Source organism: Mytilus galloprovincialis, chromosome 1, assembly GCF_965363235.1.
Source record: "Mytilus galloprovincialis chromosome 1, xbMytGall1.hap1.1, whole genome shotgun sequence".
Taxonomy (NCBI): Eukaryota; Metazoa; Mollusca; class Bivalvia; order Mytilida; family Mytilidae; genus Mytilus; species Mytilus galloprovincialis.
The window spans coordinates 130610344-130638210 of record NC_134838.1 but is presented as its reverse complement, the minus strand read 5'-3'; the positions used below and the strand labels follow the sequence as shown (position 1 = coordinate 130638210).

At 31.8% G+C, this 27867-nt stretch overlaps 2 protein-coding genes across 4 annotated transcripts in view; both read left to right on the top strand.

Annotated features, from left to right (window-relative positions):
• LOC143059924 (acyl-protein thioesterase 2-like) overlaps positions 1–11834 on the top strand; it is a 147947-nt gene extending 136113 nt beyond the window's left edge. Inside the window, exons 3-8 of one of the 2 annotated variants that reach the window (XM_076233503.1) lie at positions 182–247; positions 1595–1642; positions 5203–5273; positions 6022–6197; positions 7350–7514; positions 8070–11834. In XM_076233503.1, the coding sequence (XP_076089618.1) occupies positions 182–247; positions 1595–1642; positions 5203–5273; positions 6022–6197; positions 7350–7514; positions 8070–8117 (574 nt within the window). In that variant the 3' untranslated portion in view covers positions 8118–11834. The remainder of the gene's footprint in view (positions 1–181; positions 248–1594; positions 1643–5202; positions 5274–6021; positions 6198–7349; positions 7515–8069) is intronic. The other variant, XM_076233502.1, reaches the window with a different exon arrangement.
• Positions 11835–27621: 15787 nt separating this feature from the next.
• LOC143059895 (uncharacterized) overlaps positions 27622–27867 on the top strand; it is an 82040-nt gene continuing 81794 nt past the window's right edge. Inside the window, exon 1 of one of the 2 annotated variants that reach the window (XM_076233490.1) lies at positions 27622–27745. The gene's annotated coding sequence lies outside the window, so the exon portion shown is untranslated. The remainder of the gene's footprint in view (positions 27746–27867) is intronic. The other variant, XM_076233493.1, reaches the window with a different exon arrangement.

The following is a 27867-nucleotide window of genomic DNA, read 5'->3' as shown; positions in this document are numbered from 1 at the left end:
CTCCCCCTCCCACACACACACTCCTCTTTTCATCAACAATCACTAAATCATCTAAATCAGACTAAAAGTTTGTATAAAAGTCACTTATACAGTACGTTGTTAATTTTTTTATTGAAACATTATTTAAAAAGTTGATGAAGTAGTAATAACTAGTAAAACCATTTTATTTCTGTTCTTTTAGGCATGGCTGGGCAGCTGGTTTGAAAGCATTAAAATTTGAACATGTACATTGTGTTTGCCCTACAGCGTAAGTATATAGATTAGTTTAATAAGATAAGTAACATAAGCAAAGTCTTGTTAATGTTTGTAAAATAAGAAATTAAAAATAAACTTTGGTTCTGTGTATATAAACAAGCTTCTAAAGATCAATATTTTTTGTTGAAGTAAATTCACAGATTTTAAAAGAGACAGGAATAAATCTAGAACAAATACAGTAAAACCTGTATGAACTGTTTTGATATATATTTTAAGTTGAACTTTAAATCAGCATATTAAAGGAATACTCTTTTGACTTTAGAAAAAAACAATATTTGTTGAAAAAATTATAAAAGGGCATCTCAAAAATTTAAACTTGAAGAACAACCTCAGAAAACTTCATAGTTTAAAAAAAAGGGGGGGATCTGATCTTCAACATTTGAGATGTACAAGACTATTCATTTAGATATTTGAGGTTATGTTATTGATTCATATATATTTAAACAAATTTGATTCGTTTAGGGATAGTCACATGTTAAACTATATTTTCAAAGGTAGAGAAAAAACGATGGATAGCAAAAAGCATATTGCACAGAGCATATTGCACGGTTTATTTTAGAATATTTGAAAACCGATTTACTCTGTGACGTCATGTAATGAATTTCAGTATATTGTTAAAAATGATATCTGTGATCGATTATTTGACAAAAAAAATCTTCAAATACATAAGATGTCAAGCAAACAAAAACAAATAAATAAATAACAACTAATATGTTGTTATTGTCAAGGAGACAATATGATATCTTTCAAACAAAATAAAATGACGATTTGTATATATATGCATAATTGTCTGAAATTAATAATATAACAAATATAGCCTTTGTATGAGGTCAATGCAGGATATATTGACCCAAAGATGTATATCGACCTCGGAATTCGTCCTCAGTCAATATACTTCTTTCAGGTCAATATATCCTTGTATCGACCTCATACAAAGGCTATATTTGTATATTGGAGAATATACTTGTTATTGGCATCTTGTGAAGGAAAGATTTAAGCTGATAGCTATAGTAGCACAATTGAACTGAGTATTAAATTTGATGCCCCTTATGCATTGCTATGCAAGGATATGGTAATGATCTTCTTCCGTCAAAAGCACATCAATACTCAGAGTTCTTTTGACTTATAGATTTCATACTAAGTAGGATTATCTGTTGTCAAATTTTCTTGATCATACTTTATCTTCAGTTTGATTTTACAAATTTTATTAGAGTTATGGGACTTTGACCATATATTTTATTATTGTGACAATGACATCTGTGAACAGAGTAACTCCTATTTGTCTGGTGCTACTGTAGTTTTACAGAGAATTAAATTTTGTTTGATTTGACTTTTTTAGACCAGCACAACCAGTGACTGTTAATGCAGGGATGAAAATGCCATCATGGTAAAGTGATAATTAATTATGGGAACACTGAATAGAGTAGAGTTAAGAATAGAATGATAGATATATATCGCATATTTGGTACAGAGAAAAGTGTGCATTACTTTATTTTACACATTATATATTCTTCAGTAGGGATGAAAGAGCCTGGATATAATGTTTATAAGCATATGATTTACCCCCACTAATAATAACATAACAGTCTCATTGTCAGTTTATTTCTATTGGATTGTTCAATATAAAAATGAGGATATACAGTATGAATGCCTATGAGACAACTATCCACCAATGTTCCAATGAAGTGGTTGTAACACACAGTGCCATGTCAGTACGACCGTCAACAATGAGAAAAACTCATACAACATTTTCAGCTACGGTATATAAGGCCCCATAAAATGTGAAACAATTCAATTGAGAAAACTACCAGCCTAATTTATATCAATAATTTACGAACAACAAATATGACAGACATGAACCAACAACAACTACTGAATTACAGGCTCCTGACATAGAACAGGCACATAAAGAATGTTGAACATTTTTGTGAGCTCTCAGTCCTCCCCTAACCGGTGCATAAACAGCACAACTAAAAAAATCAGGTTAAAAAAGGGCTTAACTTATCAGATTAATACAAAGCAGAAAAATATCAAACAAAACCATAGACCAAAAGTGACAGGGTATTTATTTATCCATTCCTCACAGTGTTCTCCCCAGGATTTTTGGATAGCCCTGTGGTAAGCTCGTAATTTTCAACAATTCTCAGTGACTTTGTCTCGGTGTGCGGTTTGTTTGTAATTGATTTGTTATTTGTTTTTCTTATATTATGCCATTGATTTTTTTCTCTTGTAATGATGTCCTCATCATGCCCATTGAAGTTACCCCTTTGTTTGTTAATATAGAAGAAGAATCTTTTTTCTCCATTGTAAATTCATATAATCCTCATATTATCTGTGCATAAATCCCAAGGAGAAGTTTTTTTCCATGATGGGTCCATACCAGACTGCCTATGTGAAGATTTCTTAGCACTAACAGGTGATGTTGCAGAACATTTAGGACCAACAATAAAGTCATTGTCAGCCTCTTGTGTTTAGTTTTGAAACCCACTTTAGATAACTGTAGCAGTGACCCCAGTGTACTGACAAGTAGTACTGTCAAGTAGTACTGTCAACCTTACGATGTTTGACCTGTTGACAGGAATTGACATGTTTTAACATAATGATTTTTCATTTTTCTGACCTAAACGTTTTATTCAACTGGCTTCCTCCAAGCTGGACCTCGAGAAAGTATCAGCTTAGTGTTTGTTTTTCTGATCGTTTTCAAATGGTAAAATTCATTACTGTAGAATCGTGAAGGAACAATTATTAGTTCGAATAGGTGATAATTAATACTTCAAAAGACTTGCTCATTTTCAGGGTTCGTATGGATAGTAAGCCCGGCAAATTGTAACAAACCCCTGTGTTTGATCGTTTTTGTCGAGCCTGCAACTTTTGTTGCAGAAAGCTCGACATAGGGATAGTGATCCGGCGGCGGCGGCTACGGCGGCGGCGGCGCCGGCGGTGGCGGCGCCAGCGGTGTTAGCTTACTTCTTAAAAGCTTTATATTTTAGAAGGTGGAAGACCTGGAGGCTTCATACTTTGTATATAGATGCCTCATGTTACAAAGTTTCCGTCAGTCACATGTCCAATGTCCTTGACCTCATTTTCATGGTTCAGTGACCACTTGAAAAAAAAGTTCAAATTTTTTGTAATGTTGAATTCTCTCTTATTATAAGTAATAGGATAACTATATTTGATATGTGCGTACCTTGCAAGGTCCTCATGTCTGTCAGACATTTTTCACTTGACCTCGACCTCATTTCATGGATCAGTGAACAAGGTTAAGTTTTGGTGGTCAAGTCCATATCTCAGATACTATAAGCAATAGGGCTAGTATATTCAGTGTATGGAAGGACTGTAAGGTGTACATCTCCGACTGGCAGGTGTCATCTGACCTTGACCTCATTTTCATGGTTCAGTGGTTATAGTTAAATTTTTGCGTTTTGGTCTGTTTTTCTCATACTATATACAATAGGTCTACTATATTTGTTGTATGGAACGATTGTAAGGTGTACATGTCTATAGGGCAGATGTCATGTGACCTTGACCTCATTTTCATGGTTCAGTGGTCAAAGTTAAATTTTTGTGTTTTGGTCTGTTTTTCTCATACTATATGCAATAGGTCTACTATATTTGTTGTATTGAACGATTGTAAGGTGTACATGTCTAACGGGCAGATGTCATGTGACCTTGACCTCATTTTCATGGTTCAGTGGTCAAAGTTAAGTTTTTGAGTTTTGGTCTTTTTATCTACCGGTAATACTATATGCAATAGGTCAACTATATTTGGTGTATGGAAATATTTTATGATCTTTATGTTAGTCGCACAGGTTTTATTTGACTGTGACCTCATTTTCACGGCTCATTGCACAGTGTTAAGGTTTTGTGTTTTGGTCTATTTTTCTTAAACTATAAGTAATCGGTCAACTATATATGTTGTATAGAAGCATTGTTAGCTGTACATGGATGCCTCAGGCATGGTTCATCTGACCTTGACCTCATTTTCAAGGTTCATTGGTCTATGTTTAGTTATCTTGGTTAATGTTAAGTTTATGTGACAATTGTTATAAAGCTTAGCTTTATACTTAGGACTATCAACATAATATCAATGATTAGTATAGAAGGCGAGACATTTCAGCGTGTGCACTCTTGTTAAAATCATCGTTTGTTCAAAGTTCGTAAAACAAGTTTGTGAGTGTCGTCAGGAAATGCGGTCAATTTATATCATCTCATTTCATGCATATATCATGCATAAATGCCTCTATATATTCTTTAAATAAAAACAATAGATATCATTGTTAAAATATTTGTTTAGTTTGATCTTTCGAAAGCGCCATTTTGTAAAATTTATTAGACTGGTCCCGCAGATTTACTTAATACAGCGGATATAATTCACTCAGAAATAGTAAACCTGTTGATCACGTGATCCAAGTGAAAAACAAGCGGGAATTTTGAAAAATTACGAAAAAAATATAGCGTTGCACTTGTGTTGGATAGTGCTGCGGTCAGTGCAATAGAACAGCGGGAAATTGTGATAGCGCTGAAAATCGCAGTGCTTAAACGGCCTGGGGAGAACACTTCCTCACATGCCTCATACCCAACAATAAATAAGACACTAAGTAAAGATCTGAAAGAAAGCTAGCAAAAGCTAAAAACAACAAAATATATATGTTCAAACTAAAATTAAGAATGGTAATAGGGTATGTGTCAAAGAGACAACAACCTGGACCATAGACCAGATAAATGCCCAATGCCACCAATTGGTCTTCAACATAGGGAAGAAAATCCTTCACCCAGAGGTGGGCTTCAGCTTGCCCCTGAACAAAATGTGTACTAGTTCAATGAAAATGGACTAAAATTCAAAATCTTACAAGACTATATATAGCCAACAAAGACAAACAATTAACAACAAAATTGTCTCTGCTGTGAGTCAGAAAGATTTGTTAATTATATATGATATTATTACAGGTTTGATATATTTGGTTTATCACCTGAAAGTCCTTCAGATGAAGAAGGAATAAAAAGATCATCAGAAATATGTAAGTACCAAAGTCAGTCATGTAGAGAAGTCTTTTTACTGAGATGACTTTTTGACATAGAATTAGTTAAAATATAGTAATTAATATAATTATATGTTGACCTTGTTTTGTAGTACCCATAATTATAACTATTTATGTTGCCTTTTGTTACACATGTAAATATGTGTCCAAGTGTTTCCAAATTAATTATATTATTATTATATTGTTTAAATATTCTCTTTGGTTACTCCAATTGCTTTAACATGTTATGCTAAATAGAAAATCATTTGAATAAAAATATAATTTATGAGTTCTAAAATATCGATTACATGTAGAAAGATAGATCAGGTGACTTTTTTTAGCATGTTGCAAAAATACTGTTTTTCTTTAAAGATATTTTACCAACTATGATTCAGTATACAACAAAAACATATTTTACTTGAAAGTGAAGGATTATTCTGTCAAAAATTAAAATGTCAATAAGATGAATAAGTGTATCTAAAAGTTTCAGAAAAAAAATCAAGGGTAGATAATTGAATTGAATTCGATAGGACTATTTGTGTTTATTGGATATTTTTCAGAAAATTAAGGCCTTTTATTAGTATCATCAGTCCAATTTCTACCAAGACCAGAGAAGAGGCTATCACTCAAGTGTAATTAGATTGTTTTATTATTGGAAGCTTTTACTTATAGTGTTTTAAACCCTTTAAACCATGAAGGTGTGATAATTAAAAGTAATAATTTTGATGTTATTTTGATGTATTTTCAGTAAAACAGCTAATTAAAGATGAAGAAGATAAAGGTATCCCTAGTAACAAAATATTTGTGGGAGGATTTTCTCAGGGAGGAGCAGTATCATTATATACAGCCTTGACCTTAGGAAAACCTTTAGCTGGAGTTATAGCCCTTAGTTCATGGCTTCCACTTCATCAGAAGTTCCCAGATGTAAGAAATCTTAAAGCTTGACTTGGCTTATACTTTAAAATAATTAGCCACTTCAGAATCTAATACATTTTGGGTAATATTTTCAAAAGCGTACACCAAAGCGTGATTGGTTTAAACAGTACTTGTTCTTAACAATTGATATTAACCAATGACGTCACATTATTTCATTTTGGTGTACAAACAACAAGATTATCGATTATTCTTTAGATTCTAAAGAGGCAAATTCTAATTAGTTGGGAACTTATCTTCATAGATTTTGTTGCTGTAGGTGAACTTTCAGGGCATACTATACAGTTACAGGGGAGATAATGATGTTTCTAGCTTAATATGTTATTTTGATTAAATTCAATTCTAATTTTCCAAAGCATGTTTGCATGAAATTGCATCACACCAATACAATTTTCCTTCATTCAACAAAAATTGTGTTCCACATAAATAATTTTACCAGTCAGTGGATGACTTGAGTTTGTTGGCATAATCATAAGCTGTTTACTTCAAAGTAGTCACTAAATACTATAGGTTAGAGAAGTAAGTAATAGCAGATGTATACACTTACAGGACAGTTCAGTATATAATTACAATGAAAGAGTAGTTAGCAATGATAAGTATGAAATATGTAAATATTTATTAAACCAGTGGAAACCTCACCTTTTGAGTTATACATAACAAATATGATAAAACATTAAATACATTTTATCTAGAAATCATGTGGTATAAAAATAAAATTGAGAATGGAAATGGGGAATGTGCAAAAGCAAAAGAGACAACAACCCGACCATAGAGCAGACAACAGCTGAAGGCCACCAACAGGTCTTCAATGCAACGAGAAATTCCCGCACCCGGAGGTGTCCTTCAACTGGCCCCTAAACAAATATATACTAGTTCAGTGATAATGACAGCCATACTAAACTCCAAATTGTACACAAGAAACTAAAAGTTAAAATAATACAATACTAACAAAGGCCAGAGGCTCCTGACTTGGTGTACATTTGTGATTAAGCTAGGTTTATAAATGTTTAGCATATATGTTCCAAGATGTTTTTGTTTATAACTACTATTATTGTATTGTTTATGTAGGTCATTAAAGGAGATGTCTGCAATCTGCCAGTGTATCTTTGTTTATAAATGCTATTTTTTTTGTTGTTTATGTAGGCCATTAAAGGAGACGTCAGCAATCTACCAGTGTTTCAAGGTCATGGTTATGAAGACCCCATGGTACCCTACAAATGGGGCGAACTAACCAATAAAACTTTATCTACACATCTAAAGAATATAGTGTTTAAAAGTTATCATATGATGCATAGCTCATGTGAAGAGGTAATGTATAAAGCTACAGCTCACTCCAATCTTAATGTATCTGAAAATTAGACAACACCTTGTGCAAACAAAAGTGTTTCAAATGTAACTTTCCTATTCCTAAATGATAAAAAAAAATACACCAATACTGCTTTAATCAATGCCTTGCCTTGACAGAGTCGAAAAGGGAGACTTAGTTGGCATTGGTTTGTGATTAGAGGGGAACTACTAATGGTAAATAAATGCCATTTGATAATATGCAGTTGTAAAAGCATTTGGACATCTCATTTCAATTTTGGTCTATTGACTTTGAATTTTTTGGCATAGTTTACATGTTAAAGTTTGTGATGAGGTCAATTCGAGGTACTATTTATGATAAAGCAACCTTAGTGATAGTGGGTTTGAGGGTTGGAAAGATAAATGACAAAGTCAACACTATAAATTTACACTGACAGCAGCGACCACAGAGTAGACACAGGGTTCCGCAGAAATCTTAATGAATCATTTATTAACTCTCATTTAATTTCTTTACTGTACACCTTGATGTAAATGTTCATGTTCTTCCATGTTTTTCAGGAAATGGAAGATGTAAAGAATTTTATAGAAAAGATAGTAAAGGCATGATAGTATAGACTTAATGAATTAGTATGGGTGTATAAACTACTGTATAAAGACCTAGTGAGCTAATATGGGCGTGTCTCAGAGAGATAGAAAATAATTGGTCAGTCAGTCAACCATTCCATGATCTCGTACCATTCTGTCAACATGTTTAATTATTCAATAAATATAGATGATGGTTTGATAAAGTGTTGATAGTCTACTACAAACAGAGGATATGTTTACCATACTATATTGTACTGTCACAAAATACCTGTATACTGCAATACTGACCACATTTGTATTACACTTCCACTCTCTACTTAATTTGTGCCATTTAGGTTTGCTTTACCCAGTTTGTTCATTAAATTGAGGGGTAAAGTGCTTTGGATCTGTCTTAAAATTGTCTGCCTTCTTCATTAAAGGTTCACATAAAATAAAACATTATTGTCTTTTTTAAGAATCAAAATACATAGTTATGTATTTTTTTGGGGGTTGTTAAAAAGTTTTGGTGATGATAACAGTATATAGCTACTTATAAGAGGTACTTAAATCTTAAAATTACATTTCAGAATATTTCTTTTTAAATTGATTGAATTAAACATAAAACTATCTTTATTAATTGACACTAAAAGATGACCAATGGATAATATTAAAAATATTGTTAACAAAACAGCTGCTCTATAATACATACATAAAATAAAACAAAAATATGACGGGTCTGTTATCGTAAAGTGTTTATTCATTTTTTTTGTCTTAAATGTGAATTTGTGTGGAAAGAAATGAAAAATTAGAAATTCTAAATATTTATTAAAATGCACATCTCTTTTTGATATCTTTTAAAGTGTGGAAATCTATTACATATCTGCACAACTATCTCTCTTACCTTTATATTTGTTCTGTTATGATTAAATTTTAAATTATGATAACATTTGCTTTAGATTTAATTAATTTGGAAATATCTGTATGCATGTTGTACTAAGTCAAAAAGCCAATATTAAGACACACATATTTATATTCTGTGTACTTTGAACCTTTTTTGGGGCATATTTTTTTGTTATTCAGAGACGATTATTCATTTCCAGGAGCATCTATAGTAATTTCTTCTGACATGGTTTATTGCTATTGTTACTCATCAGTTGTGAAATTTGTATTATTTTTTTAGCCAAGGATATTTAACAGGTGTTAATGAAATAAAAACTGATTTCACCTCTAAACAGTAATAGTAGATCTCCAGAGCAAACTATGCTGGAAAATACGCCAAAAAAGGATCATGCATGACATCTTTAAAATTTGTATTTTTAAAACTCTAGACTAAAATATACCCACACTACTTTTGTCAGAAAAAATGTCAAAGTTCAATTATGTACTGGTTTCAACGTCGATATGTTAGAAATTTAAATATGAATTCTTTGTTGAAAATGGTATGTTTTTCCATACATAGGAAAATGTGCAGTACTGTTAAAATGTCTTTATCAGCTTACCACTTTAGTTTGTGTATAAGTATTTTTTATAAATTTGATAAAAATGTTTAGAATGTTTATATAGTATGAAAATGAAAGTAATGCATTCAACAAGAAATTCTGTGACAAAACTAGTCTGTTAAGAATACACATTGTTATATAGACATACACATTGTTGTTTTTGTTGTTTTATTGTTGTCATTACAAACAAAGATTGAAGTATTGTGGAAATAGATGATTAGCAGGTGAATAATACACTTTTATATTATGGTTATAAGTTCCCTACCATTGAAGGGGACTTTAGGTTCGCACTTCATCTTTCTGTCTGTCCATCTGTCAGTCCTGCAAATCAGTTTTCCACACATTATTTCCTTTGTGCTTGAAGTTATTTTTTGATATTTGGTATATTATTTTATCATGACAATAGTCCAGTCAAACTAAGATTTAACCTAGAACTAATTGCAACAGAAAATGTTTTAGTTCTAATCTATAGCATTATGCCCTTTATATACACAGAAAAATGTCCAATAAAATCTAACTTGAGGAAAACTCAAAATCAGCATTTTAAATTTCCTATGGAAATTAACATTGGAAGGGGAGATAACTCTTGCAAAAAATGAGTCGGTTTTTTTGGTCAGTTTTTGGTTGTTTTTCTTGAAATTTATGTAAAGTATGATACTTTGATGGGGTTATAAGTTTGTATTTGACTAAATTATATAATCTTCTGCTCATGAAATGTACAAAACCGAAGTGTTATGGGTAGTTTTATTTTTTTCGTGTATTTTTTGTTAAAGAAATTGCAAATTTGAAGCTATGTAACCATTTTGAAAAAAATAATGTGAAAATTTGGTATTGTTTACATCTGTATATTATATTTTTTTCAGCATCTTACTTATCGAAACTTAAAGAAATTTTTAACCACAAAAAGAAGAATACATGCTTAATAATTTTATTAAATTTGAGATTCTTTACCTTGACATGTTGAAAAATTCAATAAATGGTCAACTACCCGTAATGAATTACAAAGTCTAGATTATAGCTTGATAAAATATATGAAAACACCTTTAGAGTTGTTTGTTATACTCTAAAGACCGCTAAAAAAATCAAGAATCGATACATTCTAATGAATAGAAGCGGTAAAGTTATAATTTTGTATCAATTTTTATTGATATTTCTGCCTTTTTTTTGCAAGAGTTATCTCCCTTTTCAATGCAAATCTCCATAGGAATTTTAAATGGTGATTTTTTTAGTCTTCCTCAAGTTAGATTTTTTGGGACTTTTTCTGTGTATATTTGGGGTATAATACTAAAGATTATGGTAAAACTTAAAAATCTTCTGTTGCAATTACTTTCGGGTAAGGATTGAATTTATGCTAGATTGACTGGACTACAAGTTAGTGATCAAAATTGAATTTAGTTCTGGTCTGATACTTTTGTGGAGGGTATGGTCCTTAGACTCAAACTTTCAGTTTTCTGCACTTTATGTCATGTTTTGAAGGTATTGATTTGAAAATAGGTATATTGTTTGACCAGGACAAATTACAGATCCAGTTCAAATTTTGTTCCGGTCTGATGATTTTGTGCAGAGTTATGATACTTGGACATAGAAAACTCACTCATATAATCAGTTTTCCACACTTTTTTGGTCATGCTTCAAGATATTGACTTGATTGATAATTTTTATAAAGTTTATACACCATGACAAGTTAAAGATCAAGTTAACATTTTGTTTTTAAGTACAATCAACTTTTAACAATACTCTCAGAATGCTTGTATGTTTGGGGGTATTTGTATAAAATGGAGTGATACATTTCCAATTCCTGTCTTTGATGAAAACAGTAGTTTTAAAGGTACAATGCACACTTTTACTATTTGTCTGTCACTACTAAACACCACAGATGTTCTTGTAATGTTTGATGTCAAAAGAGAAAATGTCTGATGCCAAAAAAGATAAGTGATTGTTGTATGATGTCTCAAGTGTTTTCAATTTTTGTGTCAATTATTTCAGATTTGCCACAAAGTTATATGGTCTATTGTCTACTTTAAACATGTCTTGTACCATTTAATCATTTCTCATCCTTTTACTATACAAATTTTATCTGTTAACAACAATGATGAAATGTCACCAATTTACTGTTTTGGGAAGATTGGTTGAGCAATTACAGCAGGATTTCAGGAGAAGACTGAGTTATTATAAATGTAGAAGTATTTGATGATAAGTCAGCTTATAACCATATATAACCAGAATTATCAATATTAAATAAAAGCAAAAAACAAAATATGACATTTTTCCTCATTAATTTGATCTTCCTTCACATATACGTATGCTATTTATTAATTTTTATAGGCAGATTCCCTTCAGAATTCCCCTCAATGTATGTGTGGCTTTTCTTTTTCTACAGGAGGGGTTGAAAAAGAAGTCTTTCTTATGTGTACATACATTTAAATGAAGATCTGTTAGTTTCTCCACTTAGTTTTAAATACTAAACCAGCAAATGTGAACCTTATTTCAATAGAAATTATTGATACAATCTTTATGTGTTTGGATGTTGACAAATAAATCGTCCAGTTTATGAACAGATGACTGTGTGACATTACTAGTATTGTATGTTAACCAATTGTATTCTAGATGGTAGGCAGTATGTGTGTATTCAATTAAATCAGGTATGATGTTTGATCAAATTTTTAATGGAGTCTAATACTAATTAAAAAGATTACTGTTTCTGATTCTTGACATTATTTTTGGGTTTGACTTTTAAAATTTGAAAGAACTGTTTGTCTTCAACATGTTTAACAAACCAAAATTGTTGTATTTTAACAAATACAAAAAAAAAATTCAAACATCTCAATAAACTTCTCAAAAGCAGGAATCATTGTTTCTATTTGTCAATTCAAATTTTCAGTGAATTTTTTCACCCTTTTGTTGTAATCATGATAAATGTATGACATTTTATATTACTAATCAACACTTGTTTATGATAGTTTCAGATAGATCAGAGAAGTGTAAGTTTTTTTTTTATTTTAAATGGAAAAAGTAATAGTAGTTTTAGCCAGATGTAAATTTTTGACTAAGTGTGTTCATTTAAAAAAAGCTGTTCTTTGAAATTGAGGACGGTACAAATAATGTAATTTAATAACCAGTCTACATTAAATCTAAGAGAAGGTTATAACCAGTCTACATTAAATCTAAGAGAAGGTTATAACCAGTCTACATTAAATCTAAGAGAAGGTTAATAACCAGTCTACATTAAATCTAAGAGAAGGTTATAACCAGTCTACATTAAATCTAAGAGAAGGTTATAACCAGTCTACATTAAATCTAAGAGAAGGTTATAACCAGTCTACATTAAATCTAAGAGAAGGTTATAACCAGTCTACATTAAATCTAAGAGAAGGTTATAACCAGTCTACATTAAATCTAAGAGAAGGTTAATAACCAGTCTACATTAAATCTAAGAGAAGGTTATAACCAGTCTACATTAAATCTAAGAGAAGGTTATAACCAGTCTACATTAAATCTAAGAGAAGGTTAATAACCAGTCTACATTAAATCTAAGAGAAGGTTATAACCAGTCTACATTAAATCTAAGAGAAGGTTATAACCAGTCTACATTAAATCTAAGAGAAGGTTAATAACCAGTCTACATTAAATCTAAGAGAAGGTTATAACCAGTCTACATTAAATCTAAGAGAAGGTTAATAACCAGTCTACATTAAATCTAAGAGAAGGTTATAACCAGTCTATATTAAATCTAAGAGAAGGTTATAACCAGTCTACATTAAATCTAAGAGAAGGTTAATAACCAGTCTACATTAAATCTAAGAGAAGGTTAATAACCAGTCTACATTAAATCTAAGAGAAGGTTATAACCAGTCTACATTAAATCTAAGAGAAGGTTTATAACCAGTCTACGTTAAATCTAAGAGAAGGTTAATAACCAGTCTACATTAAATCTTAGAGAAGGTTAATAACCAGTCTACATTAAATCTAAGAGAAGGTTAATAACCAGTCTAACGTGACGGTACCCAAATTGCACCTATTTTGACAGTTTTTTCACCTACGTTTTTTTATGATCAAGAAAAAAATGTCCATACTGTGTTTATTTTGTAGCCCTACCCTTCTTTATTGTATGGGTACACCAATTTAATTTTAAATCTATATTGAGTCATACAAAAATGGGTTTAAATCAACCTCCAAACTATCCATGATTCTGTAATGAGGAGTACCCAAATTGCATCCATGCTTAAATTCACATCGTCAAAAGTCTAATAACCGAGCTTTTGTTTAATTTCTTCAAATATTTTGAACAATTGGATATTAGTCCATGCATGCTTACTCTTCATATTTTACGATATGGATACTTATAATGTATTGTATTTGCTAATTTTAAAAAGATGACGTTTTGATGACGTCGCATGGTGACGTTTTCGTACATTTTGCTTTTTCAGTAAACAGTCCATCTGTTGATAAATACTGTGAACGTTTTGTGTATATCTAAATATGTTTACCTATGTTGAAAGACGTGCATAGTATCAAATCATAAAAATACAAATTGTTTAGTCTCTAGGAAATCTTGTAAGATTTCCGTTGCTATTTTTTCTAAATAGGTGCAATTTGGGTACTCGGTGCAATTTGGGTACCCTTACGTTACATTAAATCTAAGAGAAGGTTAATAACCAGTCTACATTAAATCTAAGAGAAGGTTATTTTGCTGTAATTGGTAGTTGCCTATTTGTTAACTTGATGAAAGTTTGACATTTTAAAGGTGCCAATTTTTGATAAACAGTTATGAACAAATGCTATTAAGCTAAATTTACAAGATATAATTGTGTTTATTGGATACCAGAGTAAAAGCTTAAAAACTTGATGATTGGTGTAAATTACCAATTTAATCGAATAATATGAAACTGAAAATTATGTGGTAAAATCTCTTAACAATATTTAATAGAATTATGCAATTTTTTCTTCTTCTTCCACACTTGTTTATTCAACACACTTTTAGTGCTAGATAAATGAGGTTTTTTTAATTAGTTCTAGCAGTAAACTATTGTAGATAAACATTTTAAAGTCAAACAATTGTATTGACTCTGGAATTTTTTTGGAATTTTTATGAATGAAGAAATTAGTAAAGTATTCAATGTATATTTTGTTGTTCTTTCAAATTTACTAGAATACCTTCAATGGACTTTGTTGGAAGTGTGCATACATTATTGTGACTTAGTCATTCTAAACATACCTCTGTTAGTAATGTCCATCTTATCAACTGATGACAAAATTTCATCCATTGCTCAACTATTTTTATGTCCCATTTATGGGCATTATGTTTTCTGGTCTGTTCATCCGTCCGTCCTTCTGTCCCGCTTCAGGTTAAAGTTTTTTATCGAGGTAGTTTTTGATGAAGTTGAAGTCCAACCAACTTGAAACTTAGTATACATGTTCCCTTTGATATGATCTTTCTAATTTTAATGCCAAGAGTTATTACTCCATTTTCACGGTCCACTGAACATAGAAAATGATAGTGTGGATGGGGCATCCGTGTACTGGGGACACATTCTTGTTTTAATAATGCAATAAATTATTTTGTTTTTGTCTTGCGTCAATAAAGAAAGTAATTGAGACTTAGGCTTGATGTTTCTGACGGTGTCTTCAACATTTTAATAATTTGTGATTAGGTCAGTTTAAGGGGAACCACTAGTGGTAGGTCAATGATCTTTGATATGAGTTGTACTAGCAAAATTATATGATGGCTGTTTTCCAAGAAGAATTACCAGTGGCGGATCCAGAACTTTTCTTAAGGAGAGGCACGCTCCAGTCATGCTTCAATGATTCCCTATATAATCAACCAAATTTTTTCCACGAAAGGGGGGTCTGGGCACTCCAGCCCCCCCCCCCCCCCCCTGGATCCGCCTATGATTACTCACAAAAATACTCTTATTTTGTTATTGATTGTGTTTCTGTTGGATTGACAGAAATAAAACTGATGTATAAAATCCAAAATGTGAAAAATCTGAAGAAATGTATCATGTGCATTTAAATGTATGCCCATGAAAGTATTAATATGACAAAAATATCTCGCATTTGTGAGAATTTCATAATAGAAACAATATTTGACTTTAGTTCATCAGCAAACTGGAAGTAGACTTGATAAGTTTGGGTCTGTTTAGCATGATATTTGTAATATATCCTAGTCAAAGTTAATAAGATCAAAGTATTTAACATCACAAATCAGTGATATTCAATTCAATGGAGATATGAAGGAAGACCAATAACACGTCCTCCTTTACAATGGAACATGGCATCATCATCACAATTTTAGTCTTGCCTGCGACAAAAGTCACATTGTGTAAGACATAGGTTTTACTATCTGGCGGCGTTAAAGCTTTATATTTCAGAAGGCTGAAGACCTGAATGCTTTAGACCTTGTATGCATGTATTAAGTTTCCTTCTGTCTATGTTCATTGTCCTCGACCTCATTTTCATGGTTCAGGTACTGCTTAGTAAAAATTAGTTTGTTAATAAAGTGAATTTCTCACTTATTTTGAGTAATAGAAAAACTACATTTGGTATAAGGGTTCCTTGCAACGTCTACTCTACATGTCTGTCAGATGGGGTTCACCTGACCTCGACCTCATTTCATTGATCAGTGATCAAGGTTAAAGTTATGTGATTAGGTCCATTTCTCAGATACTAAGAGCAGTATTGCAATTATATTTGGTGTATGGAATGATTGTAATGGGTACATGTCAGTCTGGCATCCGACCTTAACTTCATTTTCATGGTGCATTGCTCAATGTTAAGTTTGTGTTTTGGTCTGTTTTTCAAGTACTGTAAGCAATAGGTCAACTATATTTAATGTATTGAATGATTGTAAGGTGTACATGTTGGTTTAGATGGTAGAATCTGACCTTGACCTTATTTTCATGGTTAATTGGTCAATGTTAAGTTTTGGTGTTTTGGTCTGTTTATCAAGTACTATGAGCAATAGTTCAACTTTATTTTGTGTATGGAATGATTATACGATGCAAATGTTGGTCTAGCCGGTTTAATCTGAACTTGACCTCAATTTCATGGTTCATCTTGTTCATTGGTCAATGTTAAGTTTTTATGTTCTGATCGTGTTTTCAAAAACACTTATAGCAATAGATCAGCTATATTTTTTGCATGGAATAATTGTCAGGTGTAAATGTCTGTCTGACAGGTATCATGTGACTTTGACCTCATTTTTATGGTTCATTGGTCAATGTTTAATTTTTGTCGAGCCTGCGAATTTTGTCGCAGAAAGCTCGACATAGGGATAGCGATCTGGCGGTGGCGGCGTTAGCTTACTTTTAAAAGCTTTATATTTTAGAAGGTGGAAGACCTGGATGCTTCATACTTTGTATATAGTGCCTCATGTTACGAAGTTTCCGTCAGTCACATGTCCAATGTCCTTGACCTCATTTTCAAGGTTTAGTGTCTACTTGAAAAAAAGTTAAGATTTTTTGTAATGTTAAATTATCTCTTATTATGAGTAATAGGATAACTATATTTGATATATGCGTACCTTAGAAGGTCCTCATGCCCATCAGACAGTTTTCATTTGACCTCGACCTCATTTCATGGATCAGTGAACAAGGTTAAGTTTGGTGGTCAAGTCCATATCGCGGATACTATAAGCAAAAAGTCTAGTATATTTGGTTTATGGAAGGACTAAGTTGTACATGCCCAACTGACAGGTGTCATCTGACCTTGACCTCATTTTCATGGTTCAGTGGTTATAGTTAAGTTTTTGAGTTTGGTCTTTTTTTCTAATACTATATGAGATAGGTCAACTACATTTGGTGTATGAAAATATTTTATGATCTATGTGTCAGTTGCACAGGTTTTACTTGACCTTGACCTCATTTTCACAGTTAATTGCTCAGTGTTAAGTTTTTGTGTTTTGGTCTGTTTTTCTTATACTGTATGCAATAGGTCTACTATATTTGGTGTATGGAATGATTTTAAGGTGTACATTTCTAGCTGGCAGGTGTCATCTGACCATAACATCATTTTCATGGTTCAGTGGTCAAAGTTAAGTTTTTGAGTTTTGGTCTTTTTTTTAATACTATATGCGATAGGTCAACTTTATTTGGTGTATGGAAATATTTTGTGATCTATTATCAGTCGCGCAGGTTTTATTTGACCTTGACCTCAATTTCACGCTCCATTGCTCAGTGTTAAGTTTTTGTGTTTTGGTCGGTTTTTCTTAAACTATAAGCAATAGGTCAACTATATATGGGAGAATTGTTAGCTGTACATGTCTGCCTGGCATGGTTCATCCGACATTGACCTCATTTTCATGGTTCATTGGTCAATTTTTAGTTTTCTTGGTTAATGTTAAGTTTATGTGACAGTTGTAATAAAGCTTTATATTTAGGACTATCAACATAATATCAATAATTAGTTAAGAAGGCGAGACATTGATCTTTAAAATATGTGATACTTGTAATAAATTTTTTATCTTCAATAGAAAAACAAAGGATATGAGGTATCCATCCATGACACAAAATCAGTACATACACAACAAAAAAACACATGCTTTTATTGCTGTTCTTCATCTCAAAGTCACAGTGAGACCCTCAACACGGAGCAAAAAATCTCTCACCTCACTGCAAGTTTAAGACGGCTCCTAGCACAGCTTGAGCGGAATTCTTTTTTAAAAATAATTTGGATAGACTTTGTCAGATGTAACACCACCTAATCAGATCTGGTCATAAAAGAACACATGAAAGTAGTACATATTTAAAACAAAATAGTTCCTATGCAAAGGTGCAAACCTTAAACCATGTTAAGACTTTCAACAACTAGAGGCTCCAAGGAGCCTGTGTCGCTCACCTGATATTTTTGTTTACAATTGATGCATAAAATAATGCAACCATTTATATACTTTTGCTTTAGTTTCAGAGTTATAAGCCAAAAACTGCATTTTACCCCTAAAATCTATATTTAGCAATGTTGGCCATGTTGTTCGCAGGCAGGGCCATTGACACATTTTTAAACTAAATACCCTAATGTTGACTGTGGCCAAGTTTGGGCAAATTTGTCTCAGTAGTTTCAGAGAAGATTTTTGTAAAAGATAAGAAAAATTTACGAAAAATTGTTAAAAATTGACTTTAAAGGGCAATAACTCCTTAAGGGGTCAACTGACAATTTTAATTCTGTTGATTTATATGTAGATCTTACTTTGCTTAAACATTATTGCTGTTAACATTTTATCTTTATCTATAATATTAAAGATAATAACCAAAAACTGCAAAATATTCTTAAAATAACTAATTCAGGGGCAGCAACCCAACAACAGATTGTCTGATTTGTCTGAAAATCTCAACCTGATGAACATTTTAACCTTTTGTCAGATTTTCTCTAAATGCTATAGTTTCAGAGCTCTAAATGCTTTGGTTTCAGAGATATAAGCCAAAAACTGCATTATACCCCTATGTTCTATTTTTAGCCATGTCAGCCAAGTTGGTTGGGAAGTGAGGTCATCAGACACAATTTTAAACTATATATTGTACTTACTATAAGTAATTGTCCATTAACCAGGAAACACTTGTTTTTCCCCCTTTTTTGACCCTAAATTCCTAAACGGTTTGAGCCATAACCCCCAAAAGCCAATCTTAACCATCCCTTTGTGGTATGGAAACTTGTGGTATAATTTCAGGGAGATCCATACATCATTCCACAAGTTATTGTCTGGAAACTAGAAAATACTTATTTTGGCCCCTAAAAGCTATTGGGACCATATTCATAACCCCCAAAATCCATCCCAACCTTCCTTTTGTGTTTATAAACCTTGTGTTTAAATAATCTAGATTTCTATTTACTTGTACTAAAGTTATTGTCCGGAAACCAAATGTCTTCGGACAACGACAATGACGTGATACCAATATACGACCGCAAATTTTTTTTGCGGTCATATAAAAATTAGTATGTCTGAAGCTGTCTAATTAAATAATAACTTAACATACTAATTGTACATATTTTGAGGTAGAGCTGGTAGACTTTTCTATAATTGTGATATTGTTTGTCCCAAAGGTAGTATAATAAACTGTAAAAATCTTTTGGAGATAAACCAGGTGCAATATTTTTTTTAGTTTGAGTTTATAGTCTTAAAGAAATGCACTATGAAATATCTCAGGCCTGGTGCTACTTTTACCTTGTTATAGCCTATCAATTATTACAACTTTTGAAATAACATTGTTAAAGTCTTTAAATAAATCACAGTATGTCTATTCAACCATGGGAAAAGAAAAGACAAGACTTCAGCTTTATAATATATTTATGTTAGCAAATCTATACTGGTAAGACGAGGGATTTCTGACAAGTACATAGAAAGGAGAAGTATGCTGTGATAAATACTGAAGTCCTTTCATTGTACAAAAACCCTGTCCACGCCCATTTCCTGATCCTAAAGAAAATCCTCCAAGGTTAACAAACCCAATTATTTCTCTACAACATGACTTCCTCAAGCATGATGCAATGTCGACAGATTTTAATTCCGTTAAAGATTGTGTCATATTTTTCTGTTTTTGAGTTTTGTTTTTGTCTTTGTGAACTGGTTCCTTAGGACCTGAATAGGTCTTATCTTTTTGTAACAGTTCAATGTCTTTATCAACTGGGATACAGATCATAGCGTGTTCATCTGGTACCCCTCTTAGCAACATTGTCAACTCCACATGTACAAGAGAAGATTTGTGTTCCTCAAACACTGATTCTAATCGATTGGTGATTTCAAGTTTACGATGTATTGTCTTCTGCCATTGTTTATTTGGGTATAGCTGATTGATTGATGTATTATTTGCATTGAACATTTGGCTTAAAACTTTAAGACATTTTCTGTCTCTAAGAACATATATATGCTCTATTTGGCCATCAGTCCAACTACTTGTAAGATCTCTCCATGGATATAAGAAAGGAGCTGCTATACCAAGTTTAACATAGTTGCATCGCTTTGCTGGGGGTCTTTTATCAAACTTATTTTGCAGCTTTTCTGCTGATTTCTGTTCATGTATTGATCCAGCTGATGTATCGGGATAATCATTAGGATAATAAGTTGTACTCTGCTCAAATGCTAGACTTTCCAAATCTCTGGACCCAGCAGCTCTAGCTCCATGGTATATAAATGTTAACCAGAAAGCCATGCTCCAATTCTGTGGGAGTATCACATCCCATCCTGACCCGTAGTTACCACTGGTTCCTGGTCTCTGTACAAGGATTACTGGTACCCTTGACTCTTCTATCCCTAAATCTGCCAATGAACCTAAAACAAACAAAATATTAACAACTTAGCATCTTATATATTAACATAATGATGAATATTTTTTTATTAAATATCCTTTTCACACCATAAACAGTATAGTTTAAACTGTTTATTGAATAAATAGGGAATGTGTCCATGGTACACAGATGATGCCCCTGCTTGTGTCATATACTGTTATAAAGGAACATAACTGAAGAACTGTAATGGTGACGCTACCCAAATTTGTACTTAATCTGAGTTTTGTGGTAATAAGCATTGTGTATAAGTTTCATAACATTTGGCTGAGGCTAACTTAAGTTAGATTGATTGATTGGTAGTGTTTTACTACCACTTATAAGCTTATATTTTCGTGGCGGCCAGTTCTTATTGGTGGAGGAAGTCGGAGTGTCGGGAGAAAACCACTGACCTTCGATAGGAAAACTGACATTCCTAGTCAATTAAGATTGGAGTCGAGTGCACCCGCAGGAGCGGGGTTGGAACTCACAACCTCAATGTTGACTGGCTAGTGTTTACAGTACAACAACTTCGACCACTTGACCACTGAGGCCCCTAACTTGAGTTAGAGAAGGGAAACGAAAAATTCCGCAATTTTTCCATTTGTAAATGGGCATAACTCCAGAACAGTTAAAGTGACACCACCAAAATTCAAACTGGATCTGTGTTTTGTGGTAATGAGCATTGTGTATAAGTTTCATAACATTTGGTTCAGGCAAACTAAAGGTAGATAACGGAAACGAAAAATTTAGCAATTTTTCAATTTGTAAAGGAGCATAACTCTAGAACAGTTAAATTGATGCCACCTACGTACAGACGGACAAGGGTAAAACTTAATGCCCCCTCCTCTATGGCGGGGGCATAAAAATGAAGGTTTCAAAATCTCTAAAGAACAGTCAGTAAGCACTTTCTAAAGCAGTTGGTATATCATATGTGATGGATGAGTCTAACCACCTGTTTCTTCATCCATTCAACTGTTAACCACTTTGAGATAACATGGCTTTGTCATTTCTGCCCACTATAGTACACAAAAAGCAAAGGAACAGCACTTTTATTGCTGGTCTTCATCGCTGAGTCACAGTGAGGCCTTCAACATGGAGCAAAAAAACTCACCTCACTGCAAGTTTAAGAAGGCCCCTAGCACTGCCTTGAGTGGAATTCTTAGCAAAATTAATTTGAATAGATTTGGTTAAATGAAAAAAAAAAAATAACAAAAATAAGGAACTCCAAGGAAAATTCAAAACGAAAAGTCCCTAATCACCACCTAATCAGGTCTGGTCAAAATTGAACATACTGGAAAATAGTACATGTTTAAAACAAAATAGTTCCTATGCATAAGTGTAAATCTTAAACTATGTAGCATATATTTTAGTAAATAAGGTATCAGATGAAAGGGTTACTTCAATAGGTCATTTAAAGGTCATTACCAAAATTTAAGCAGATTTTATATTTTGTTTCTTTTGATTCCAATATTGAAAACACTAAATATAAGGTAAAAGTCAGAGTAAGCCATTTAAACAACAAAAAAATCTAACAAAGGAGTTTCGTAACCTATTAAAATTTTTCTAATATTTTATTCCTAAATTAATGCTCTTCTGACTTATAGGATCATTTCTAAATTCTAGATTTTATTTAACTTCACCCAGCTACATCAGTAACAGTTTGAAAGGTATCAAGTCCGTTTTATTCAAATTCAAGTTGAATTATTAGATTATTTTTATATGTATATACCAAAAAAAATATATTTATTATATGAATGTTTTTTTTTATCACTTTGATGATGAATTAATAAATATTAATTATGTACAAATGATTATGTATGATTACTGCTAATTGGTATTTATACATAGCTAAATTTGGTATTATTGTTGTGTGTTTGAAAAGCATGATTGTTGTTTTTAACTTGCTTTGGTGTAAATACTGCAAGAATTAACTTGGTATGAGTAAAACATTGAAGATTTTAAAAGAATAACACAAAAGTTATTTGATTTTAACAGCTCTGCCCCTTTGATCTCACTTTATTTTAAACAACGAAATTTTTGTTATCACAACACTAACCAAAACATACAATTTAAGACTAAATCAGCACAAAAAAAACAACGTGAGAATCTTACTTTATTTTGAAACAATGAAAACATAAATTTATAGCAATACACAATACACTCACCAAAAGATGCTCAAGACTTATACAACACAAAAAACAAATGTTTTGAGAATCTCACTTTATTTAGAAACAATGAATATTTTTTTTATAGCAATACACTAACCAAAACATGATTAAGATTTATTCAACACAAAAAAATGTTGTTAAAATCTCACTTTATTTTGAAACAACGAAAAAAAATATTTACAGCAATTCACTTTCCGAAACCTCGATTACAAAATTATTAAACACAAAACCAATAAAAAGGGTGCGGACGGACTTTAAGTGCCAATGTGTAGGGTTCGAAAGTGAAAGGGGGCGAATGTTAATGGGCAAGAACATGTTTTTGGGCTAACAGACCCAGATACAGTATGAAACAGGGACTAAAAAGTTGCCTTTATTTTTACATTATGAAATATATATGTATTTGCTGTTTGAAATCTTTTCTCACATACAACCAAATTGTTTAAAATATTAATTTAGGGGCAATAACTCTTAATCAACTTGCAATTTACGAACCCATCTCTCAAGTTGAAGGAGTTGACTAACAATTGCAGCCTCTTGAATTTTTAGATCTTTTTAAATATGCTGATGCTATTTAAAGTTTCTCTCTTAATATAGTTTTTATGATAAATAGCAAAACATGTCATTTAAGGGCACTAACTCTTATAAAGAGTTGTCTTGACAAATTTGATCAAAAAGTGATGGCAAAAGCTAACACTGGAGGAAAGCTACACTAGTTTTAACCCAGCTCTTACTCATGCCTGTCTTAAGTAAAAAACTTAATCAGTTGCTGTTTATCTAAATGTCACTGGTTTTTGTTTGTATTTCTTCCTTCTTTTGTCAACTCCTCCGTAACTGTAAGTTAGTTGGACGTGTTATCTGAATTTAATCTGATGTGAAATTCTATGTTATGTATTGTGTTGTTCTGTAAGTGATCATTTCTGTATATTCCTAATTAATTCACTAAATAACTATTCAAAACAAACCTGGGATCATGATGTCTGATTTTAACTCATTGAGTTTTTGGTCGGACATTTTGGTTGCTTTCACTTCCTGTCTGATGTCTGAGTTCCACAACGCTGACATAGACACATCAGGAACCAGTTTATCATAACATAGTGTATTATCTGTGTCAACATCTGAAAGAGAATAATAGATTGAATAAATTATGTTACCAAATTTTTTGTGGAATCTTAAAACTAAAGTGTAATCATGTATTAAGTATTATTCCTTTAAAATGTATGTGGGAGGGTAGGAAAGGACTTTCAAAATATCCCTACAACCAAGAACCACTTTTTAGATAATTTTGCATAATGGTAATAGATGCTTACTGAAAAAAAAAACATGACCCACATTCAATAATTAAACTTACCCGCCCGCATACATTTTAATGGAATATTTTCAATATAAAACACTTTGTGTGACTTTTTATCTTATTTTTCACTGAATAATTGACCCACGTAAAAAGAAATATTTTGTCTTTTATTGCAGAAAAAAATAAGTAATTTGATAACAAAATATTTTCCTAGTAAAAAAAAGAGCATGCTGCTTTGGCGGTTAAAAAATTTCTAAAATTCAGAAAAACACTTCAGAAAATCGCTTTATATTCAGCCTAGCACAAGAAAGGAGCCTGTATTTTAATTGTTTTCATCAGTTTTTGTCAATCATATTTGTTTTAAAAAATTTATGGGTTATTGTTTTATCATAAATGAAAGTTTGAATTCTGAGTAGTCAGAAAGTGTAAGTAGAGGTAGTACAGAATTTAAAAGTATAAACTCTAACAAGTTCGGGGCATATAATTGTTGAAAATATGCGGCACTGAATAAATTAGAAGTGCATATCAACTTTCCATTCTAGGATGATTTCTTAAGAAACAAGGCATACTCTGGAAATATAGACAATGCAATGCAGCTTAAACTATTATAGTTTTAGCTGCATTGCATTGTCTATATTTCCTGAAATGCAACCTATATGTCAGTGGATTTCTATTGCTTTTTGTCGGTCATATTTGTTTTTAATTTATTTTTATTTTTATTTTAATTTTAACTTATTGTTTTATCATAAATTAATATTGGTTTTTTCTTTTGGATTGGTTTACATTTTGTCATGTCAGAGCCTATTATAGCTTATAAAGTTCTGAATTTTCCTATTACAATTGTAATAATTCTATAATGCCATGCTCTATGCTCATTTCAACATGGGCAAACATTATATTTGTCAACATTTTACACCATGCTGATGCTTGTTAAAAGATATTGACTAATATAATGCCTACTCATGATAAAATGACCATAGAGCATGGCATGATCGATACTTTTTTCTTAATTTTAACATGTTTTTGGCTGTAGATCATACCTTTGATTTTTGTTACTTTAGTTTTTCTATCTGGTCTAGATATTCTAGGGTCCACTACAGTCACCTCAATCACAGAATAAGGAGTATATTCTCCTGGTGAAGGTGTTTTATCCAAACTTTCAATAAACTCTCCTTGTTGGGTGTAAGCCAGACTTTGTGATGGAAGCTGATAGTATTTCTGCCACCATTGCTCACTTGCATCTTTTTTTAAAATATTCGCAGGTTTAAGAACCTGGTACAAAATCTGATTTGATGATGGACCAATCAGGCGATGACGATTTAAAGTGTCCTTCAATGAGATAACAGTTATCTCCCCTGATGAAAATGTCTGCTGGTGTAATTCAGAAATGTCTGAATCTCTATTTTCAGGTTTAAAACAGATTTTTAACTCTTCCCACAATTCATTGTAACATGATGGATGACACCAAATCCACAACTGTCTATTAATTAGATTAGATTCATCTTGATTGGTCTCTGGTTTCCATAGATATGACACACAGCCAATAGCATGAAAAGGATATTTGTCATATTTGTATACACATGTATGGCCTTCTCTTGTTCCATTCATATTAGATCGAGCTCCAAAAGTGAGACCTTAAAAAGAAAATTGTTATTTAAAAGACAAAGACTTTTTAAATATACAATGCAAATTTGCAAAATGTGTGAAAAAAGTTTGATAAAATTGCAAGATTCTGGTAACTATATATATTTTGTAGGTAACTTATTTTCAGGTATTTTAGCATTGTAGTTGATGTTTTTCCCTCAGTTTTAGTTTGTAACCCGAATTTGTTTTCTCTCTATCAATTCATGATTTTTGAACAGCTGTATACTACTGTTGCCTTTAGTTACTAGAACACTTAAGGTGAACCTTTAACATTATTGTTCCACAAAACTTAATAATTTCCACAGGCAAAAAAAAACTAGTGACCTTGTGTCTACAAAATAAATCTAGTGACCTAGTGTCTACAAAATAAATCTAGTGACCTTGAGTCTACAAAAAAAATCTAGTGACCTAGTGTCTACAAAAAAAATCTAGTGACCTTGTGTCTACAAAATAAATCTATTGACCTAGTGTCTACAAAATAAATCTATTGACCTAGTGTCTACAAAATAAATCTATTGACCTAGTGTCTACAAAAAAATTCTAGTGACCTTGTGTCTACAAAAAAAATCTAGTGACCTTGTGGCTACAAAATAAATCTAGTGACCTTGTGTCTACAAAATAAATCTAGTGACCTTGTGTCTACAAAAAAACAGCATTTCCTCTATCCATAAAAATATAAAATATACTTATATTTTTTTTTTACACTAGAGTTACTCCCCTTGGAACACACATACCTTGATACCTGTGTAGTATCAGTTTTAGTTAAGATTGTTTAAATGTTATTCTTTGTTGTATCTATGCTATTAATGATTATGTTCATAATTGAGCTTTCTTTAATGAAATATTTCGTATTTCGTATAAAATATAAGGATCATTGACATCTGTTTAGGTGAAAATTGGTTCAGTAGTTAAATTAGGGTACCGGTTGTTCTTAGATCTTTGAAACAATGTATAAATGGCAAAAGAATTACTCAATAACTTCTCAAGGAGCCATCCAATGTTTTGGTTGTATTGCCATTTAAGAAGATCTACTATTGCTGATGATTTGTGCAGTTTAAAGTTTCAATCTATCTGATAAAGCTTTTGATATAATATACAAAAAAACTGATATCAGTAAAAAAAAAAGTCTTTTTAAAAAGGACAATAACTCCTTAGGGAGTCATCCAATAGTTTCTGTAATATTTGAATTTTTGTTGTATTGCTGATCATTCACATTAACAGTTTAAACTTGATTAATATGATTTTTAAGATAACAGATACAAACAGAAATTCATTTAAAATCATTTAAGTAGCCATCTGATAATTTTGGTGAAAATAGGAAGTATTAAAATCTTATATAGATCTTTCCATTTCGAACATTTTTGTCCTGTCAGTATAATTTTCTTTCCAATATGATTTTCACAATAGAAACAATATTTACATTTTACCATGTTCTATCTATAGCCAATCCCACGGAGGCAATGTTTTTCAGGGACCAGAATAAAATTAAACTGGTATAATAGTTTCAGAGGAGAAGATTTTAAAAAAGATTGTTAATGCATTTAAACCATCAGAAATGATTTTGGATCTAGAAGATTGTTATATAGTCTAATATAAAATTTAAATCTCTCTAAAAATAATCAATTATTAACAACAGGTATCAATTTTACTTATTCGGTCAGGTATATTCTGTGTCATTTAAATATTTAAATAACCCGAATCAGGTATAAACATGTCCCAATTAACTTCCTGGTTGGTCAGTAATTTGAGAAACAGCGAAGAAAATAAATTTCCATAGTCAACACACAGCTGAAGTCATAACAACATCAAAAGGTACTTGTTGTAAAATTACTCTTCTCCTTTAAATTTAAAACAAAAATCTTAACTATTCTATTCAATATTTTGGTTGGTATTAACTGCAGAGGGGTTCCCTGTGTTAAAGACTCCATAGAGCC